The sequence below is a fragment of the Sander lucioperca genome, chromosome 13, assembly GCF_008315115.2.
Source record: "Sander lucioperca isolate FBNREF2018 chromosome 13, SLUC_FBN_1.2, whole genome shotgun sequence".
NCBI classification, from domain to species: Eukaryota; Metazoa; Chordata; class Actinopteri; order Perciformes; family Percidae; genus Sander; species Sander lucioperca.
Window position 1 is genome coordinate 29,160,032 of NC_050185.1, and position 20,810 is coordinate 29,180,841.

The 20,810-nt window shown below is 42.4% G+C and overlaps 1 protein-coding gene across 2 annotated transcripts in view; it reads right to left on the bottom strand.

The window, feature by feature from the left end:
* Positions 1-20,810, bottom strand: part of wwc1 (WW and C2 domain containing 1) — a 95,795-nt gene that overhangs the window by 38,188 nt on the left and 36,797 nt on the right. For both annotated transcript variants that reach the window (XM_036008796.1, XM_036008797.1), the window contains exons 5-9: positions 20,789-20,810; positions 14,332-14,461; positions 6,155-6,301; positions 3,954-4,024; positions 1,558-1,803 (exon numbers count right to left, since the gene is read on the bottom strand). The exon at positions 20,789-20,810 is cut by the window's right edge and continues 58 nt beyond it. In XM_036008796.1, coding sequence (XP_035864689.1) covers positions 1,558-1,803; positions 3,954-4,024; positions 6,155-6,301; positions 14,332-14,461; positions 20,789-20,810 — 616 coding nt within the window. The remainder of the gene's footprint in view (positions 1-1,557; positions 1,804-3,953; positions 4,025-6,154; positions 6,302-14,331; positions 14,462-20,788) is intronic.

Sequence of the window (20,810 nt, forward strand, 5' to 3'; positions counted from 1 at the left end):
AAAATATGACAATAGTATCAGTATTGCAATTACAGCTTTAAAATATATTATTGTGAAAATTAACTTTTTTCCCCATTGAACACAATGTTTATTTTGCCAATATTTGTTAAAGGCAAAAAATGTGTCAAACCATGTGTTAATATTGTGCTGCTGCAGAGACCTCGTTCTCCAGAGAATCGTATCAGACTAAAGAAAAAAATCTTTGTTTGGTACAGATCCTCGCAAAAATTCATTTGCATTTTTCAAAAAATGTAATATTTTTTCAATGCAAATGAGAATAATGATACAAACATTATCATTCCCGGTGTTTGGTCTTTTAAGCCCCCAATGTCGCCTTCCAGGCAGCGCAGCAATGGTTATGTTTAGGGTTAGGGTTAGCTGCCTGGAAGGCGACGTTGGAGGCTTAAAACACCATCGAGCATCATTCCCTCCAATATCGTCAATCATATCGCAATATCAGTCAAAATAATCGCAATTAGATATTTTGCTGGCTGATTATCAGGCCGTTTTTTGGCAGTTTGCAGATTATCTGTATCGTGTTTATTTGCTTGATAACCAATAAAGTAAATTATTAAAAAGTGGTCTACTTTGTCTCGGCTACAGCTCTGTGTGTGTCCCTCTGCTCTGGTTTCACTCACCACTGAATCTGACTTAATGTCCCCTCCCCAACACTATCTGACTCTCTGTTACTGGCTATTATGAGCTTCTCAATTATTAAAATAATTGCTTAAAGCATTTTAACAAAGTTTTGTGTTGGAGTTTGTAACATTCCAAAGTCTTAATTTTACTTAAAGATTTTCATTTTCCCTGTAAATGCATATCGATAGTTTTTAGGCACCGATCGAATCGGCTCTACGGAGTATCGAAAATGCCTCGTCATTCAATACCCAATTTCAATACCTGAGGAGTTAATCTCATCAGCGTCAGGGAGCCAATGAGCACGCAGCATGCTTCTACCAAGATCTAATAATGTCTGTGATTGGCTGTCTAACATTATACGTCGTAGAGACACGCAGGAAAAACTCAACGTTACACACAGAGACGGGGCTCACGTAAGAGGAGCTGGAAAATCTCTTGTGTTGGAGTTTGTAACGTTCCAAAAACATAATTTTGATTTAAAGATTTTCATTTCACTGTAAATGGTACAATCGGCCGAAATGGGTTTCCTCAGGAGGGTGGCTGGCGTCTCCCTTAGAGATAGGGTGAGAAGCTCAGTCATCCGTGAGGAGCTCGGAGTAGAGCCGCTGCTCCTTCGCGTCGAAAGGAGCCAGTTGAGGTGGTTCGGGCATCTGGTAAGGATGCCCCATGGGCGCCTCCCTAGGGAGGTGTTCCAGGCACGTCCAGCTGGGAGGAGGCCTCGGGGAAGACCCAGGACTAGGTGGAGGGATTATATCTCCAACCTGGCCTGGGAACGCCTCGGGATCCCCCAGTCGGAGCTGGTTAATGTGACCCCAAACCTCTAAATATCGGTTTCATTAACTGCTAATAATCGGTATCGGCCTTGAAAAACCAGTATGGGTCGATCCCTATATGGGACCACCTGTAGCAGAGACCCACCTCTCAGTCAGAGCCTTGCTCTGGTTGTCCCTGGCGGCCTGCAGGTCTCTCTCCAGACGCTTCTTCTCCGACTCCAGCTTCTCGGCGTCGTTGGGCTGCAGGCGCTGGCGAGGGCTGACGTACTGCAGCTCCTTCAGCAGCTCCTCCTTCTCGTTGATGAGGATGAGGCGGTCCCGCTCCGGGTCCAGCAGCCCCGGCCACGCCTCGCTGTCCAGTTTGGCGATCTGCACCTCGATGGTGGCGATCCTGAGAGAGGGGAGGGAGGGAGGGAGGGAGGGGAAAAGATGGAAAAGGAGGTGCAGGAAGGAAAATGTGGAGCAGATGTGAAGAATGAAGGAAACGGGAGAGGAAGAACGAAGGAACCGATCAACGATAGCGGTGATGGCCAAGGCCACACAGGTTCAAAACAGCCAGCAATGGTAATATGGTGCACAATGTCACCCCATTCTGTTAAGTACACGCATTCATTTCTTGTGCAGTCAGCCACACCTCAAACAAATCAGGCAAACAAAAGGTACACATTACATTGTTTGTGTAATTCATAATCCATGTTTATTTGCTTTTGGCTTTAAACTATATAAACGGAGTGCACGCATTTTTTAAATGTGCAAATGTGTTTTTTAAAGTGCTCATATTACAGTATGCTTTTTGGCTTTTTCCCTTTCCTTTATTGTGTTATATATCTTTTTTGTGCACGTTATAGGTTTACAAAGTGAAAAAGCCCAAAGTCCACCCCAAAGGGACTTACCATCTCCAACAGAAAACACTGTTCACTAACTGCTCCAAACAGCTCTATTGTAGTCCAGCCTTTACTTCAGAGACAAACGTGGTCACTTTGTAACGCATGTTATAATGCTCGCCTAGCTGCTAGCGTGGCACGACCTCATACTCCGCTTCTGACTGGCTAGTAGTCCTTACCTAGGTACTGTCAGAGCAGGCCCTCATACTCCGCTTCTGACTGGCTAGTAGTCCTTACCTAGGTACTGTCAGAGCAGGCCCTCATACTCTGCTTCTGACTGGCTAGTAGTCCTTACCTAGCTACTGTCAGGGCACGCCCTCATACTCTGCTTCTGACTGGCTAGTAGTCCTTACCTAGGTACTGTCAGGGCACGCCCTCATACTCTGCTTCTGACTGGCTAGTAGTCCTTACCTAGGTACTGTCAGGGCACGCCCTCATACTCTGCTTCTGACTGGCTAGTAGTCCTTACCTAGGTACTGCGCATGTGCGACTCCCAACAAAGATGGAATAGAATAGATAGATGGAATTTAGGTTTAGTTTGGTTTACTTTGCATTAGTTGTAGTTATGTCCATCTTGGTTTTCCCCTTGTGTGTAATTTGGTTCGGCCAAGCCAGTATACATGTCCCCTTTTGTCTCATTCAGTTAGGTCAGTTTGTTGAGTTCATATCCTGTTTTGTTGTTGCTATATTTGAATAAAGTTATATTTTGTTGACCTCTTTTACAGGCCTAGATATTAAGTTCTTAGCTTTTATATATATATATATTTTGTTTTAACAAAAACTCTGGTTCTCCTCATTGCTTCCGTGCTTGGTCCCTGAAATTGGCAAACAAAAGTGGATTCAGACTGCCGTCAGTTAAATCAACAGTTGACTGTAACTTCATCCTGTCGCTCTCCTCAACAGATCAAGCGGACAAACTTCAACATTCAAACCGTCGATTAGCTCTCTGGCCCAGAAAAGCAGATCAAAGTTTAATCTTTGATGGTCAATAATTAGACTTTTGTGCACATGTGTTTTTCCTACTTGCTAAACACTCAGGAAAGTGACAGCATCAGTAAAACGTGTCTCGTCTGCATTATTCTTTTTATTTCCAGATGTTTTCCAATCCACGTGTGTCAGTACTTTAGTGGCAGATTAGTCAGCTGGTACCATAACAAAATCTAATCAAGCTTTTGCAGATCCTCAAATGATAAAACAAGTCCATGCAAACCTAAACAACAGAAAACATTAAACTTGCATTATAGAAGCAGTACACACACACACACACACACACACACACACAAATTACAGCAGAGATCTGCCACAATCTTCTTTACACATTACCCTCATAAAAGTGACGGCGTATTATCAAGCTAACATTCCTTTCACCTGATGATATGTGTCACAGCGAGGGTGGATGGATGATATTGATACGGAACTGAAATTATAATGGGGGCATATATAGGCAGCCTTGGTTGACGTCTTCTTTTTCTTCCACTTTTTTGTTCTATTTTCTATTTCAGTCCTCCTAAAATTCAGCAGAAACCTTATAATACGTAATAAACCTTAATACGGCTGAGTAAGTTTTAAGAGCCCATGGCCATCTTTTAATTGTGACTGTTACACACAGACACACACACACACACACACACCTCTATCCAGACAAAGTAATGTCTACCTTCTCTTGGCTTCCTCGTACTTCAGACTCAGACGAACCTTCTCTGCCAGTTTGTTGGTGCTAGTCATGAACTGAAAAAAGAACAAATAAACAATGTCAAAATACTTCATTACAAAAGCCATCCTGCATTTAAAAACCTATACATGTAAAAAAGTTGAGAAGTATTATCAGCTAAATGTAATTAGAGTATCAAAAGTAAAAGTACAGAAAAATGACGCCCGACTGATTGACTTGACATTATTAGATTGTTAATACTGACGCATCAATGTGTAAGCAGCATTTTACTGTAGGCGGAGATACGGTAGTTTACCCACTTTATATTCAGTTAGCTAGTTTAGTCCAGAGGTTCTCAACCTATGGGGACAGCTGTGTAAGAACACTTTATATTAAAGGAGTAAAATCAACAGAATTATGAATTAAATCAGGCAATATCTGAATCAATACATCAACAAGACTGAAAATCGTTCAGTTTTAATATCCCTGCTTTGCAATCAAGAACACATTGGAGGTTGGTGGCCACAGTGGTGGCCTAGAGGTTAAGAAGCAAGCTTGTGACCGGGAGGTCGTCGGTTCAAATCCCCAGACCGACAGGATAAAAATCTCCCTCATCACCACCACTGAGGTGCCCTTGAGCAAGGCCCTTAACCCCAACGGCTCCAGTGGAGCTGCTCAGTGGCAGCAGATCAGACTGGGGTCCAGGTATGAATGTGGAACTAGGTGAATGTGACAGGTCGTTGTTGCAAATGAGAAAATGCTGTTTCTGTTCTTTATTTCGCTGACTATTGAATTTTATGTAGAGTCCGACCGATATACCGATAATATCAGCCGATATTCGGCATTTTCCAAGGTATCGGCATTTATAATGGCCGATAAATGAATATTTAAAAAATAAAATGAAAACGGACGAAACACCCTTCAACCATGTTCTGAGTGTTGGCGTTGCATAGTTTGTCCACCAGAGGGCGCTCTACAACGTCTCTGCTGGCAACACTCCTTGATTTTTGTTATTGTGTTTTTGTTCAAAGGACTTTAAGATTTCATATCTTATGTTTGTATTTTTATACATTTTATTCATCAGAACTTTAATATATTTTGATGTTCCTCTGTTCTTTTGTGACAATAAAACAAACAAGTTTATTTTTAAACTGCATTATCATATTATTTTAGCGAGGACTAGGGTTGGGTACCGAGACCTGGTGCTAATACGGCACCGGTGCCTTAACGACTGTTATCTACCGGACCGAATAGCAACGCTGATTTCGGTGCCACTTAATTGTCTGCGCTTCTCTCTGATGGTCCGAAACGGACGTTAGAAGCAACCGAAACATCGCCGCATGTCAAGCTAGTTAACACTACACTTGGCAGGAGGTAACGTTAGCCTACCGTCAGCTAGCAGCTGGAGTAAACACAGTTAAAATGCTGACAGCTAAACGGTGTAAAAGTTTGTCTGTAGTTCACTGTGAAGGATTCCCATACCGAGACGTACGACAGTCTGTAGCTGCCATTGTCTGAAAAATAACAGATGTTGCGTTCACTTGAAACTCGCCTCGCCAGCCTCGCGCTGCATTCAAAGTTATTGTAAAATACGCTTTTCCCATCCAGTGGTTGTTTTTGTCGTTTAACAGGAATTTACTGGTGAAATAAGTTATTGTTATAAGTAATTGTTATTACATTTTTATTAAATCATTTAATTTTGACCCTGTGGCCTTAGCAATAAACAAGCCGTTCTTTAATGTTGTTTTCTGCTCCTTTAAAAAAATATATCTTTTTAAAAGTATCGGTTCAGGCACCAGCACCGTTTTAAAAGTATCGTTTTAGCACCAGTATCGGGGAAAACTCCAAACGATTCCCAACCCTAGCGAGGACTCATAAATAACTACAAATAACTAATGTTAGGGAAATCTGTTTATGTTTTGTTACGCGTTTCTGGATTTGTTTTTTATATATATATATATATATATATATATATATATACATACACCGATAAAGGATTTTTAAGGCCAATATTGTTACAAATATTTGGTGATATTGTTACAAATATTTTGGAAGATTTTTAAATCACCAAATATTTGTAACAATATCTGCCTTAAAAATCCTTTATCGGTCGGGCTCTAATTTTATGCTGACTACTGTTAGTCCAGACCAAGAAAGAGAGTTGAAGAGAGTAAAAAAAAAAAAAAAAAAGTGAAAGTGAGACTCACCTCGGCGGGGATGTCGGTCTGGGAGCCGGCGTCCGAGTAGAGGCGAGGGATGGACAGCTCAGAGTTGGCGAGCGAGGGACTGCTGCCCCACAGCTCCTGCTGGGAGCCCGAGTCCAGCTGGAAACTGTCCTTCAACACCGCCAGTTTCTGGACAACAGAAGGGACAAACCGCTGGAGATTACATGAATCAAAACATGCATAACTGCAAGGAACAACTGGGACACAGCAGCAGGTAACAACTACACAGGGAAAAAGACAGGATGGGAGTAAGGACAGAGAAAGAAAAAATATCAGATGAAGTAATAATAAAATACTGTATTAGATGAGCGAAATTAAGATCTTTAGATATAAAATTTTTTTTAGACTTTTTAAATCCCATCCAGTGAGAGCTGCTCAGGGCAAAGAGCATCTGTAAAATGACAACTGTAAAGTGGAAAAGACTACTTGCTCTGTGTTTGCTGCATGTTCCCCATGGTTGTTACAGGGATACAGCAGCAGCTGCAGTCATCCTTTTTATCTTTATAGCCGTGGTGAATATCTTATATGACTCTGCGGTTGGTTTTGAAGCCGGCTGTGGAATGCACCTTATCTTTGCTTTTCAGATGGGGTGGGAAAATAACATAGCACCTCTACGATAACCCTAGTGGTTATGTATATTTAAGTTGATGCTGTTTCTCAACTGACTCGCTTTGTCTCTTACTGAGCCGGTGAGTGGCAGCCAGAGATAAGTGTTAAAATTTAAAATGTTAACATTTAAAATTTAAGTTAAAATGTATATTTGAAAGATTTCATTACCAAATCACACCTACATTTCCTCACAGGGGACTGGTAAAGAAAAAAACATTGGGAGAACTGCTTCAGCGGATGCAGTTTTCTCTCAATGGAGCAGCTGCTAAACCGATTTTGGAGCTAGCTTTTGCACTTCGCACTCAAATGTGTGTGTATTGTACCAAACAGAGTGAATCCGCATCATTTAAATTTAAGGGATGGTCCTCTTGTTTGCTGCAGCATGTCCTAAAATGTCTCACTATCCCGACATGAAGAAAAGCTGCAGATTCTCACAAATTGAGAAGCTGGAGCGAGAGAATGCATGACCGAGACCATTACCCAGTTATTGACTAATCATTTTCTATAATCCATTCATTGACTAATGGTTTCGGCTTTAACTGTAGCTGTCAGCGTGGTCCTGTTTGTGAGAAAACACCTCTCTCCCTTTCTCTAGTTGTCATCTCTCTGAAGCAATCGAGCATTAAGAAGTGCACTCAAAGAGTGCAAAAGACACACACACACACACACACACACACACAGTCTCACAGACAGATAGACTCAACTGTCAGCTGCAGATGGTAAGGGGGAGGGAGGGTAGACGGGAGAAAGAGGGAGGCAGAGAGGAGTCCACAGAGCCGATTATGTATTATTGAACACGTTCTCCTCCCTCTTCCTCCAAACCAACGTGAGTCAAAACGAGTGTGCAGCCAGACTTGCCTGATAATTCGTGATATTTCAAATCTATATGCATGTATGGGGGAGTACTGTCAACACCGCTGCATTTTTATTTAATAATAAATAACAACACATTCTATTTATGGGCGCCTTTCATTGCACTCAAGGACACCTTGCAGTTAAAACAAGCAAAAACACAGTTAAAAAGGCGAATATAATTTAAACAGACACAAAAATTGGGATAGAAAAAAGCAATATATCCATGAATTGGATGGAGAGTGGAGATTTGTAGGGTAGGCCTTTAGGAATAGGGGAGGTTTGAGGGAGGCTGAACTGGAGCCTTGAATTCTCAAAATGAGTTCTACATTTTGTTACAGTTTAATACGCTGTGCAGACGCGTTGGCGCCTGGAGCATCAAAGAACATCTGCCCTGTTAGGAAACATAAAAAATGGTTTTATACGACTGAAATCTAAAATTGAACCCACGGGCATTATAACGAGGATTTATGCTATATTAGCAAACTAGAAACAATTCATTGTTCTTTGCCAAACACTGTATATCAAGCCGATTTCATGGTCCACTGCCTTCATACCTGTGAACTTCAAGTCCCATCACGCAACTTTAATACACACTGCAGCCATGGCGGAAATACAGAGGGAACGCTGCACTGCGCTGCTGTCACACACGATAAAAGAGGGTGGCAGAGCGGAGGAGGGTTGGGAGTTATGAAATGAGTACAGAGGAGGAGAGAGAGAGAGATTGTCATTCATGCAAATGAAGCATAATGGAACTTGATCCTGAGGTCCCAGTGCAACCTGGCAGAACGTGAGAGAAAGAGAAAGAGTTTAAGCTAAATACTACCTGGGTGCAGCCCTACATCCTTCGAGTCTTTTCTCAACTCAAACCAGTGGTGTCAGAGATACAGTGTCACCTGAAATATCAGCCCAACAGATGCGCCTAAGGCCTCCTGCACACTGGCTGCGTGGCGTGAGCGTGTCAGCTGCGTGGCGTGTCCGTTTTTATTTCGGCTCCCATGTTAACAGGTTAGAGCTTGCACACTGCCTGTGTGACACGCACATCTCAGGCTGCGCCGAAAACGCGTGCATGCTAGAAATAGGACCGACGCCTATTTTTCACACGCAAGTGTGTTGGAAGTGTTTCCAGGCAAAATAGAATACGAAAAGATGTTTATATGTCATTTTGACACAAATACATTTAATGTTTGAAAGTCTCTAGGGTTAGGGTTATACAGATATAAATGTAATTTAAAAAAAATAATAATAAATAATTATCGATTTTCAAATATTGCACCTGTCAATACAGAACGAAATATTCTGTAGCCTATTTTGCCGTCAATACTGCCGACGTTGTCTTTGCTGTAATCAAATCAGTCTATATTCATGTTTAACATGAAGTATACTACTGCTTGAGTGCATGTTATCAATGGGAAACATCCATGTGTACAGACAAGGCTAGCAGCAGCAGCGCCGCTGACACGCAACGGAAACGCCACGCTCACGCCACACAGCCAGTGTGCAGGAGCCCTAACTTCCCCGCACTTGCCCCCTCGGAGTTTCTACCACATGAGCTGCGAAGGGAAATGAAAACTCACAGTTGATATATGTCGCTGCCATCAGCAAAATAGTTTTCACTTTCCAGAATAAACTCATCCCAAAGTGGTCCAAACAAACACGGCCCTCACCTCTTGAGTGAACTCGACAGGCTGTCATCACAACGACTGAGGCGCGACACTAAACCACCAGCTGCCTCGCCTGCAGCCTCAGCTACTCCCAGACACTAAATCTGTTTTAGTACAACCGGCTTTTCTCACAGCAACATAAAGTGTTTTAGCACGCGTAAAGACCCTCCTGAGAGACATCTCACAGCCCTCTTCTCCTCTTCTCCTCGCAGCCTTGCCTCTACTCCATGTCCATTTCCTATTCTCGCTCTTCGTCACAAATCAGCGCCTGCCACCGCTTTGCAATCGGAGTGGTGTTACTGTACGTCACTGCAAAAGTCCATCTCGGGGGTAAATAAGCCAGAGAATACGCCAATTTTGGTCCTTGTCCCATTTCAATCTATCTGTTTAAGGGATTTAGGGACTATTTTATTCCTGGGATGAGAGGTAAATGCAGTTAAATACCCCTTAGAACACGTGTCAAACTCAAGGCCCGAGGGCCAAATCCACCCCCTCGCAGGTTTTGATCCGGTCCGCATTTCAATTTAGGTTCACGATAACTTTAGGCCCACCTAGTTTTTGTCGCTTTTTCCAAAGTTTTTGGTGCTTTTTGGGTGCTTTTTTTCGATGCCTTTTCCTGCTGTTTATGTGCTTTTTCAATGCTTTAGGCACTTTGTTTTAACGTTTTGGACGCTTCACTCAATGTTTTGCCACTTTTTCTGAAGGTTTTGGCGCTTTTTACGATGTTTTTGGCACTTTTTCAGACAATTTGGATGCTTTTTTTCAGCTTTTTTCCAACTTTTTGGCGCTTTTTTTTTCAACGTATTAGTCGCTGGCTGAGGAACTTTTTTTGCCAAACTTTTTTGGGGCTTTATGAGGCCCAAAATGTAAGTGAGAAGACTACTTTATATGAGACATGCAATAATAGTCAACATTTTTGACTTTTTCCTCTTAAATAAAAGCATGTCAATAAACTCTACGTGTCTGGCCCTTGATGGGATTCTCATTTTCCAGTGTGGCCCTTAGGGAAACTGAGTTTGACACCCCTGCCTTAGAAGGAAAAATACACACATCATATTTGCTAGGAACAGGCAACCTTTTTTTCTAAAGAACACAATAAACTTTCCTCCAGGTCCAACTGATGTGATGTGTGGAGCTTCCAGCCCCACTCATTTACCCCTACGACCCAAACTGTCTCCCTACAACCCAAAAATAAGAGTAGCAGAGGTAGCAGTTCAACAGTTCAAGAAGTTGGTTGCAAGTAGGGCTGCACAATTAATCTCAATTTTATCGAAATCGCTATATGGACAAGTGCAATATCCAAATCGCAGGTGAGATTTGTTTAAGGCAAAATATGTGTCAAACTATTGTGAATTTATTATTGTGGTGCTGCAGAGACGTCCCGGCCTACAAATCCTATCCCACAGACAAAAAAAAAAAAAGAATCTTGGTTTGGTACAGATCCTCGCAATCAAACAAAATAAATCACACTTATATCATTTTTATTTCTTTTAATTTGAATACAGTAGCAGTCAAAAGTTTGGAAACGCTTTCTCATTCACTTGAATGGGAAAGCGTGTCCAATCTTTTGACTGGTACTGTATTTCCATATAAATGAGAATTATGATACAAAAATGATCATTCCCTCCAAAATCTTGAATCATACCGCAATTTGCAATATGAATCAAAATAATCACAATTAGATATTTTAGCCCTAGTTGCAAACGTAAAGTTCTCTTGGACAGAGCACTGACTGCCTAAAAAAACGTTAACACCTGTTGCTCTGTAGCTAACAACCACATCTTGTGCTTTATTTAGAAAATAAAAAATGTCACTGCAATTCAAATTGTCCCAACTACAGCCACATTCAATCCTTTACAGATGGCCATCACGACACGGCCTCGCTGTGATTTCTGACACGACCCACGTGGCTCTTTGGTATCACATGGCAGTATTTTGGATTATCGCTCTCCTCTTTCTTTCTTCTTTTGTTCATCTAAGAGTTGATACTGGAGCGGATCACCTCAACATCCTGCCTTCAGCAATCTTTAAACAATGCTTAGCTTTTCCACGCAGAACACATTTGGACTGAAGTTTACTCCTCTTGTGTTTGAGTAGGGTATTTGTTTGGCTCAGTCTTAGGTAAGTGAGATGAGCTATTACAAATATATTTGTTGGAACAAAATGAAGGTACTTTTTTTTTTTTTTTTTTAAATAGGGCTCAAATGCACTGAATTAAATGTCTGATGTGACACCTTATTCCAAACACCTAACTCCGTATGTCACTATATTCAGTTGCTTACGGGTCCTCACAAAAACCAAGACATTTGAACACATCACTCCTGTTCTTAGAGCTCTGCGCTGGCTTCCTATGAACCAAATAACTGATGTCAAAATATTGTTATTGACTTACAAAGCACTGAATGGTTCGGGACCAAAATACATGGTTGAAATGCTGCTCGGTTACAAGCCACCCACAGCCTTTAGGGCGCTTTCACACCTGTACTTCGGTGGACTCGGGGGGTGCGATTCTGGGGTGAAGTTGCAACATTGTTGCATTTTTCATTTGGTTTGGTTTGCGTTCACACTTCACTTTGTCAAACGCACCAAACACTGCACACACACGTCGCGCTATCGAGACGGTCGCTTGTTAATTGGACAGAATATCCGAAACTCGCCGACACTTGTGGTCATAGAAATAATAGAGCTGCTTTAGTGTTTCTCATATTTTAGAAGAAGGCGAACAATGTGAGCAGCTGACAGACGGCGAGTGAAGGAGAGAGAGAGAGAGATGATGATGATTAGGGTTGGGTACCGAAACCCGGTTCCACGATGGAACCGGTTCCTACGCAACCGGTAGGAATCGGACCGGATTAGAACGCAAATTTCGGCTCCTCATTTCATGTATGGACTGAAATATTTTCCCTCTGTCGCCTCGAAACAGACGTAACAATATCACACTTTCTCTGTAGTCTACCGTTAGCTAGCTACCGTAAATGTAGGCTACTTTTAAAATGCCATATTTTCCCTCTGGGCTCACCAAAACGGACGTAACAGCATATTAACCATTCACTGCACGTGATCGCTAGTAAACATATTACATCTTTGATGTCATTTTTCAGTTTTTCAAGAATCGGTTTAGGAATCGGAATCGTTTTAAAAGTACTGGTTCGGCATCGGAATCGTAAAAATCCAAACGGTACCCAACCCTAATGATGATGATGATGATGATGATGTCACAGAGACGACCAGCGATGTGTGCTCAGAACAACTTATGGATCTGAAAGTTACCATCCCTTAAATCACATACAGTATAAGTCTGTATATTTTGTGCGAGGTTGACATTGCAGGCTAGTAAATGAATTGTTTTTGGTTCACTTCCTGTATTTGGGTCGGATCACTTTCTCACCTAGAGTGAACTGAACTCTAGTTCACTTGGAAGGGAACCGAGACCTTGGTTTTTTAGCGGACCAGAGTTTGTTTGTTTGATCTGCACCAGAGTTCGGATGAGCTTTCACACCGCGCCCCAAACCAACCGGACTATCCGACCAAACGCTCCAGGGTTAGTTTTAAACGGATGCAATTTTATAAGAATTTTAATAACTTATACTGTTTATTGATCCCCAGTGGGGACATTACAATTTACACTCCGTTTGTTAGAAATCACTACACACAGGCCTGTAATACACACACATGCTCAGGACCTATTCATGCACAAATGGAGAGATGTCAGAGTGAGTGGAGCTGGACCAGCGCCCTGAGCGGTTGGTGGGGGGGGGGTACGGTGCCTTGCTCAAGAGCACCTGGCAGTGCCCAGGAGTTGAACTGGCATCTCTCCAGCTACCAATCCAGTCTGCTCACGTCCCAAGGGTCAGAACCAAACATGCAGAAGCAGCTTTTAGTTTCTATGCACCGCAGATCTGGAATAAACTTCCAGAACAACTTGAGATCTGCCCAAACCCTTTGTTCTTTTATATCGGCGCTTAAAACTTTTCACTTTGACATTTCTTTCCCTGAGGTCATTTAGAGATGGTCATTCCTACACCTCTATGCTTCTAAAGTCTTTGAAATCTACTGTTTGTTGGTTGGTTTTTGTTCGGTTCCACTTTACTTGAAGGTATCTACATAAGAGTGACATGACACTGTCATGAACGTGTCATAAACATTATAAACAAGTCATAAACGTTTATGACATAACGCTTCTGTCAGTAAGTCTGTCGGTTTTTGTCATGACAAGTTATGGTTAGAGTTAGAGTTCATGTGTCATGACAGTGTCATGTGTTCATGACAGTGTTATGTCACTCTTATGTAGAGACCTTCAAGTAAAGTGTTACCTTTTGTTTTTATGATTGTTGAATGTTATGCTGTATTTGCTTTGAATGTGTATGCACTCTGAATTAACCTTGTGTCTGAATTGTGCTATATAAATAAATTGCGTCGCCTTGCCCTAATTGACAAACAGAGTTGGGAACATTAGCTTATGGATAAATGTCCAAATCAGTCAAATCAAACTAGACTAGACTGGACGGTGTGCTACCATGCTGAGCCTGACTAATCTCGACAGTTATATCGCTTTCAGTCGGGTTTGGCTAGCTCATCCCTAGGGCTGGGTATGTTCGATACCGGTACTGATACCAATACCATGACTTTGATACAGGTTCCTGAACAATGCTTTTTTTCGATACCCATTTTTTATTTCCAAAAAGAAATTGCAACATTATGGCACAAATCCTTTTACACATTTTTCAGCTCCTACTACGTGAGCCCAGTCTCTCTGTGTAACGTAGAGTTTTTCCTGCGTGTCTCTACGACGTGTAACGCTAGATAGCCAATCAGCAGCATTAATAGATCTTGGTAGAAGCATGCTGCGTGCTGATTGGCTCACTGACTCTGATGAGATTTACTCCTCGGGTATTTAAATTTGGGTATTGAATGACGAGGCATTTTTCGATACTCGATACTTTTTTTTTTTTCAGAGTGACTCAACTTTTTGGTGGTTTGTTCCCACCATTACAGAAAGCTTTTTTTTTTTTCTTTTTTTTTTTTTTTTTTTACCTGCATGAGTTCCTGTTTCTCCTTCTCCCCAGAGCTGATGGCGTCTCGGATGGAGCGGACCTCGCTGAGGATAGCCTGCGCCTCCTGCAGCTTGTAGCCAGACGGGCTGTTGGACACCTTCTGGTCAATCCTGGGAGGAGGGGGGGAGGGGCAAGGAAAGAGGCAGGAGATAAAGGTCAGCTTGGATGATGATTTGGAACAGTGATTCCCAACCTCTGTCTGTTGTTGCAAGACTGTATTTATATAGCGCTTTTCTAGTCTTAACAGCTACTCAACCATTCACACACATTCACACGCAAGCTTAGTATTATGCACTAAAAAGTTATGTATAAAGGCTTTAGGCCACCCTACGCTTTATTGTAGGCCCAGTTTAATATGCAAGTTAATTTTATACAATATAGTATACATTTATATTTCCATTGGAAAATATATCCAAATGTTAAATGGTGTGATTTTTGGGTCTGTACCAGACGCTGGGAAGACCCTGCTGCACGGAGAAGAGTCACTGCAGGGAACAGCCATCAGAGGCAGCAGCAGCTATGTAAACTCTGTCATCAGCAAGTCATGCATGCATCTGAATAACAGGTCCTTCCACATTCTTCAGAGAGGGAAGGAGGGGGGAGGGAGGTTCGGACAGAGAGAGAGAGAGAGGGAGAAAAACAAGGAACACAGAGAATGAGGAAGTGATGGAGGGAAAGAGGCACTTGTCTGTAACAGGCAGAGAGAGCAAGTAATCCTCTCTAAGTCCTTGTCAAACATGGACTTATGCGGAGTGAAAACGGTGTTATGAACCTTTTTATAATTAAAATCACAATGACCTCTTTGCAATAACACAGAGAGAAAGAGGGACAGTTAACAGATACCGACTAAGCTGAAACATTTAACGAACTATGGTCACACGATTTAAAGTGACACTGAAATTCCACACTATCGCGTACATTTTGGGCCTTTATTTTGACAGGACAGATGAAGACGTGAAAGGGGAGAGGCGCCCAGGTAATTCTCATCTTTTCTAAAACCCTGAATTCTGCCTGTGTGGGTGCTGGATGATCTCTGACCTCAAATGGCAAATCCAAAAATCACACCTTTGGCAACAGTTTTATACTAAAGAGGCATTAATAAAGCCTCATTTCATACAGTACATATGGCTAAAAGTATATGGACACCAAAGCCCTACTGATAATGGATTTCTGGGTCAAGCTCCAAAAATAAAGAATCCTACACTTCCCATAATGCAATTGGATAGCCTCTTCTGTTCCCCCCTGTGTGCCTGGTAAATGCCTGTGACTTTCAAACTCTTGTGGAGCAGGCTTTGGGTTAATAATCTTCAAGTCCAATCTGATAGAAAACCCCTGAAACCATCATCAGGTTTATTTTCTGAGATGTTAAAGGTCCAACTATGATTTTGGGTGACCCCAAATGAGTTGGATGGGGTTAAGGTCAGGTTCCCTGTGCAGGTCAGTTAAGTTCTTCCACACCAAACTAGGCGTTTTCACACCTATAGTTGGATTTCTTTGGTCCGAATCAGATGATGAGTTTGTAAACTTGGAGCGATTTCCCCATTGGTTCGGAATTCGTTTCACACCTGGTTAAAATCCAAGCGTACCAAAATGCGTCACTGCAAACCGCGCAAGAACATTCACTCCGCTTATTGGTCAGATGTGTCTGGGGGCGGGAGCGAGAAAGTGAACACGGGAAGAAGTTCCTGTGTTCTGGACTAGTGCGTATTTCTCTCATCTCCACGGGCAAACCGGCTCTTTTCATTGACTCACATTGTTTCTACGTCTTCTCTGCTCACCGACACTTCGCTCTGCCCTGATGGCGTCTGTCTCCAACTTTAGCGGCGGCTGGTGTTACCACGGAGATGCGAGTGACGGACGGGCGAGCTCGACCGCAGTCTACGCTATTTCTGTTAGAGAAACACTGCGAGCTGCTACAGTTTGCAAGTTCTGCCGCATCACAGATTGCTGAGCACACCTGACTACAGGCCGTTTAGCTCAGACTTGCGGAGTATACGTAGTTGGTGCAGTTCGAGGTCAGATCACGTTCTCACCACAAAACGAACCGCTCCAGAGTTGGCTTGAAAGCGTACCGAGAACACCTCATCAAGGAGGTCTCGGTACCATAGACTGTAAATATGAATGGACAGAGCATGTGTGACGTCACCCATTGGTTTGTGGAGATCTGCTATCCGTCGTCGAGTTTGCCGTTACGGGTACAGCCATCCTGGTTGCGGATGTGACGATTTTAGACGAGAGGGAGGAGCTGCTTTACACTCCACGTTTCGTTACACACTTTTACTGGCAATCATAGCCACGCCCTAAAACACGAGACCATAATTCAAAAAATGAACATCATTCTGTATTGCAGAAGACTTAAAACTAGCGATTGAGACCATAAACTCATTATGAAAATGTTTACTGAGGTAATAAATCAAGTGAGAAGTTGGTCACTTTCTCATAGACTTCTACAGAAACCGACCTCCTTTTGCAACTGCACGTGTCGCCCCCTGCTGGAATTCAGCAAGGAAGTTTTGAGCATCAACGGCTTCATTTCCTGTATTGGGATACACTTTTATGCACCATGGTGGAAATACCTTTATTTAGTCTATGTGAAGAAGGAAAACACAGATGACAATTCAAAATATATCAAAAATATAATGGAAAGTATGTTGTTGCGTGTCATTGGGCATTTTTAAGTGGGTATATGGAAATCCTGGAGCTTTCCTAGTGGGTATACTGCGTATAAGTGCGTATCACGTAGACCAGTCAGTCCCAAACTGTGGTCCGCGGACCACTAGTGGTCCGTGAGGGTACTGCAGGTGGTCCGTGGAAAAGCAAAATAAAATATAAAATAATAGTTTTTAACCTTCATTTTACTAGGCAATTCCCATACAAATTAAGAATATGTGTATTGATATACAATTTAAATTTAAATTAAATTGTCAAGTTATTGTATGATCACTAAAATAGGCTAGTGGCGCTCGGCCGTGACGTTCAAGTCCAAATTCTGAAGATTAATAATCAAAGCCTGTTGTTCAAGTGAACCTGATTATGCCCTCGGGCGCTTGAGTAAATAAATAAATAAAATATGTGCAGTCAACTTCCTTTTAACGAGCCTGTTGTACTGATGCGATGACCGGTTGTAGTTTTAGTGCTAGTAGGCCTATTAAGAGGTGCGGATTAATTCAGGTAGGACTGTGTGTAGACATATTTTATTATGTGTATTATGAGGTGGTCCGCGGAAATTCTTGATCACAAATAGTGGTCCACACACACAAAAAAGTTTGAAAACCCCTGACGTAGACTACACCACTGATGTCTTGTGAACCCTGGTCACTGGTTATATATGTCTACAAGTTGTTTTTGTGCTGAAGAATTCAAATAAAAGTATCCACTAAATCACAAGCAAAAAGGCAAAGGTTAGAGGAAAATCTGAAAACTGAGCAGAACAATGGAGGAGGACAAATGTTTTCTCTGCCCTCCTATACTGACAATTCTCTTGTGACCCCTCTGATCGAACGACCAGGTTGGGAACCGCTGGTCTAAAATACTCTTCTTTATTGGAACTAACATACCTTGGCCCATACAGTGTATTATATTGTCACTTTTCTGTTCTACATATCAGGGTTAAAAAAACAAACAAAAATCACAAAACACCCTCTCATGGAGCAGTATTTTGTGAAATCTTATCAGGAGCTGAGTGTTTTCGGCTGCATTCCAATCTAAGTGTATTTCGTATATCTGCAAACAATGACTGGTTGTTGAATGCCGTCTGATGACTGTAACAGGAGAGGAAAGTCAGGGAGGAATGCCGTCCAACCACTCTGCCTCGGCTACTCTTTAATCTGCCTGACGCTCTCGCTGTGCTGCGGGAGGCAAGACAAACAGACCGGGCATTCCTGTTCAATTCAACATCCACCGACAGCGGATCTGCGTGTCAGCTTTCCAACCAACGGTGGTGAATTTAAAAAATAGAAAATAAGTGACAGGCCGCCTTAGTCTGAGATAAAAGAACAAATGGAAATCAACATTCCTCACTGATGGCTTCAGCGGTACACCTTGCACACCTTTGAATTCCGAGTTGGAGAAGTAGGTCAGATAGAAAGGGGCGTTTCCTTTTTTAAATCCACATTCCTCGGCTGTTGTTCCATTGGTGTGTTTTATAGAGGTGTTAGTGTTTAATGATCGGATGGAATGTGTGATAATGCTGAGGCAATAACTGGGGTGATAAGCAAGGCTGCTGCACCGACTGTTTCTGACTGACTTTTCTTCCGTTCAACTCGACATTTTCACATTTACTGTTTAACGTGCTGTTCAACGGGGTAAATTCCAACCAAGTCAAGTGCGACGCTACAATAAGTCTTGACTCCATCTCTACTGTACAACAACATCTCTGTGATGCAGGAGTGATCATGTCGTAGATACGGATAAGACAAATGAAAGATAAGAGCTATAGGTTGAGAGACGTGGTTTAAGAGTTTCGAAGAAAGAGTCGAGTAGAAAAACAAGAGAGGAAACACGATCCAGATAATGTCCACACACTTAGCCGGTTACTTTTTAAAATGTTTGAAGATGCTGTTAAGATCTCTGTTCAGGGTGAAACGGCAGGGAAATGGCTAAATGTCTCCATCTTCACACGCTTTTTCGGCATGTGCGCGAGACGTAATACGTCTCCATAACAGCAGGCGGCGCTAATCTGTATTGTTGCCCAAAAAAATTAAAACCGGCAGCTGATTGGACGAACGCTTCACGCGGGTCTGGCTTCTCCCCGACCATAATGGCGGCTCGTTCGGAATCTACGATCTCGTATTTTACAAAAATAGTTCACCGAAACGTGTTTCTGAAAACATTTTAAGCGAGGATCAGGCCATGCAGACAAAGGTCAGTTTAAAAGATTTTCGTCAGATTTTGAGAGGCGTTTGTCAGGCTCATCCCGCTCGTCATTTCCGGGTTAGCTCTCCACCAATCAGATTGGTCATTGAGTCCGACTGCCCGCCTTCCGATTCAACATGTCAAATCGGCCCAAATGAAGGCCGACGGCTCCTCCTCCGACTGACGACAGCACGGAACACACCGAACAGACTCGAGTCACCGACCTCGCCAGACCGTCCGACGGCCGATAATCGGGTTGGTGTGTCAGGGCCTTAAGGGCCACACTGGAAAATGAGAATCCCATTAAAGGCCGGACACGTAGAGTTTAGTGACATGCTTTTATTTAAGAGGAAAAAGTCAAATATGTTGACTGTATTATTGCATGTCTCATATAAAGTAGTCTTCTCACTTACATTTTGGGCTTCGTAAAGCCCCAAAAAAGTTCGGCAAAAAAAGTTCCTCAGCCAGCGACTAATACGTTGAAAAAAAAAGGCTGGAAAAAGGCCAAATAAAACCGTCAAAATTGTCTGGAAAAAGTGCCAAAAACATCAGAAAGTGCCAAAAACATCCTAAAACGCGCCAAAAACTTCTGAAAAAGTGGCAAAACATTGAGTAAAGCGTCCAAAACATTAAAACAAAGTGCCTAAAGCATTGAAAAAAAGCACATAAACTGAGTCAAAAATGTCAAAAAAAACTTTGGAAAAAGCGACAAAAACTAGGTGGGCCTAAAATTATTGTGAACCTAAATTGAAATGCGGGCCGGATCAAAACCTGCGAGGGGCCGGATTTGGCCCTCGGGCCTTGAGTTTGACACACGTGATTTAAATAGTCAAACTGAGTTGTTCACATTGACACGTTTGTGTCTGTTGTTTACTGGCACACAGCCCCAGCCTGACCTGACTTACATGTTTATGTAATGATTACATACGTTTCGGGTTCAAGCTTCCCAAATGTGAAGATTTACTGCTTTTCACTGTTCTATATCATTGTAACAGTCTTTGGTTCTGGGCTCTGGGAAGTTGCGATGGACATTTTTCACAGATCGTTTTTCATTAATCATTACTTGCAGTCCTAGTTTCAGACTTTCTGAGCCGGGTGTTTTACCCAGACACTTAAAAAAGCTACTTCCTAATAAAGACATGTTAAATGGTGACTACATGAACGGAGGAGATGGCTAAAGATTACCCTGACAGATCTGCTCTGCCTGAGGACTCTCTCGACCACGCAGTAAACGTGAGTCAAAGGTGTTTTGCAGCCAGAGTTTGAACCTGTAAAGACAGAGGGAAGGTCACATAATATACTTGCTATTCAAGTCAGATTCGGACTGTCTTGCTATGCTCGTCAAATCCAATTAGGAGGGCTGGTGGTAGCGTAAAGCGTGAGGATCACATCCCAGACAACAAATATACCTGTCAAAACTCAAAATGCCCTTTAGCAAGAACTCAAGGTGTGGTTGGGGGGGGGAGAGAGCTGGAAAGCTTCCAGAAGTGAACACGAGAGCACACGTGAACAACAAATACCTCCATGACAAAGAGAGAGGCAAAACAGTATCTGTGTGAGGGACGTCAGGATGCACCGCTTACTCTTTGAGGGTCTCGTAGCCTT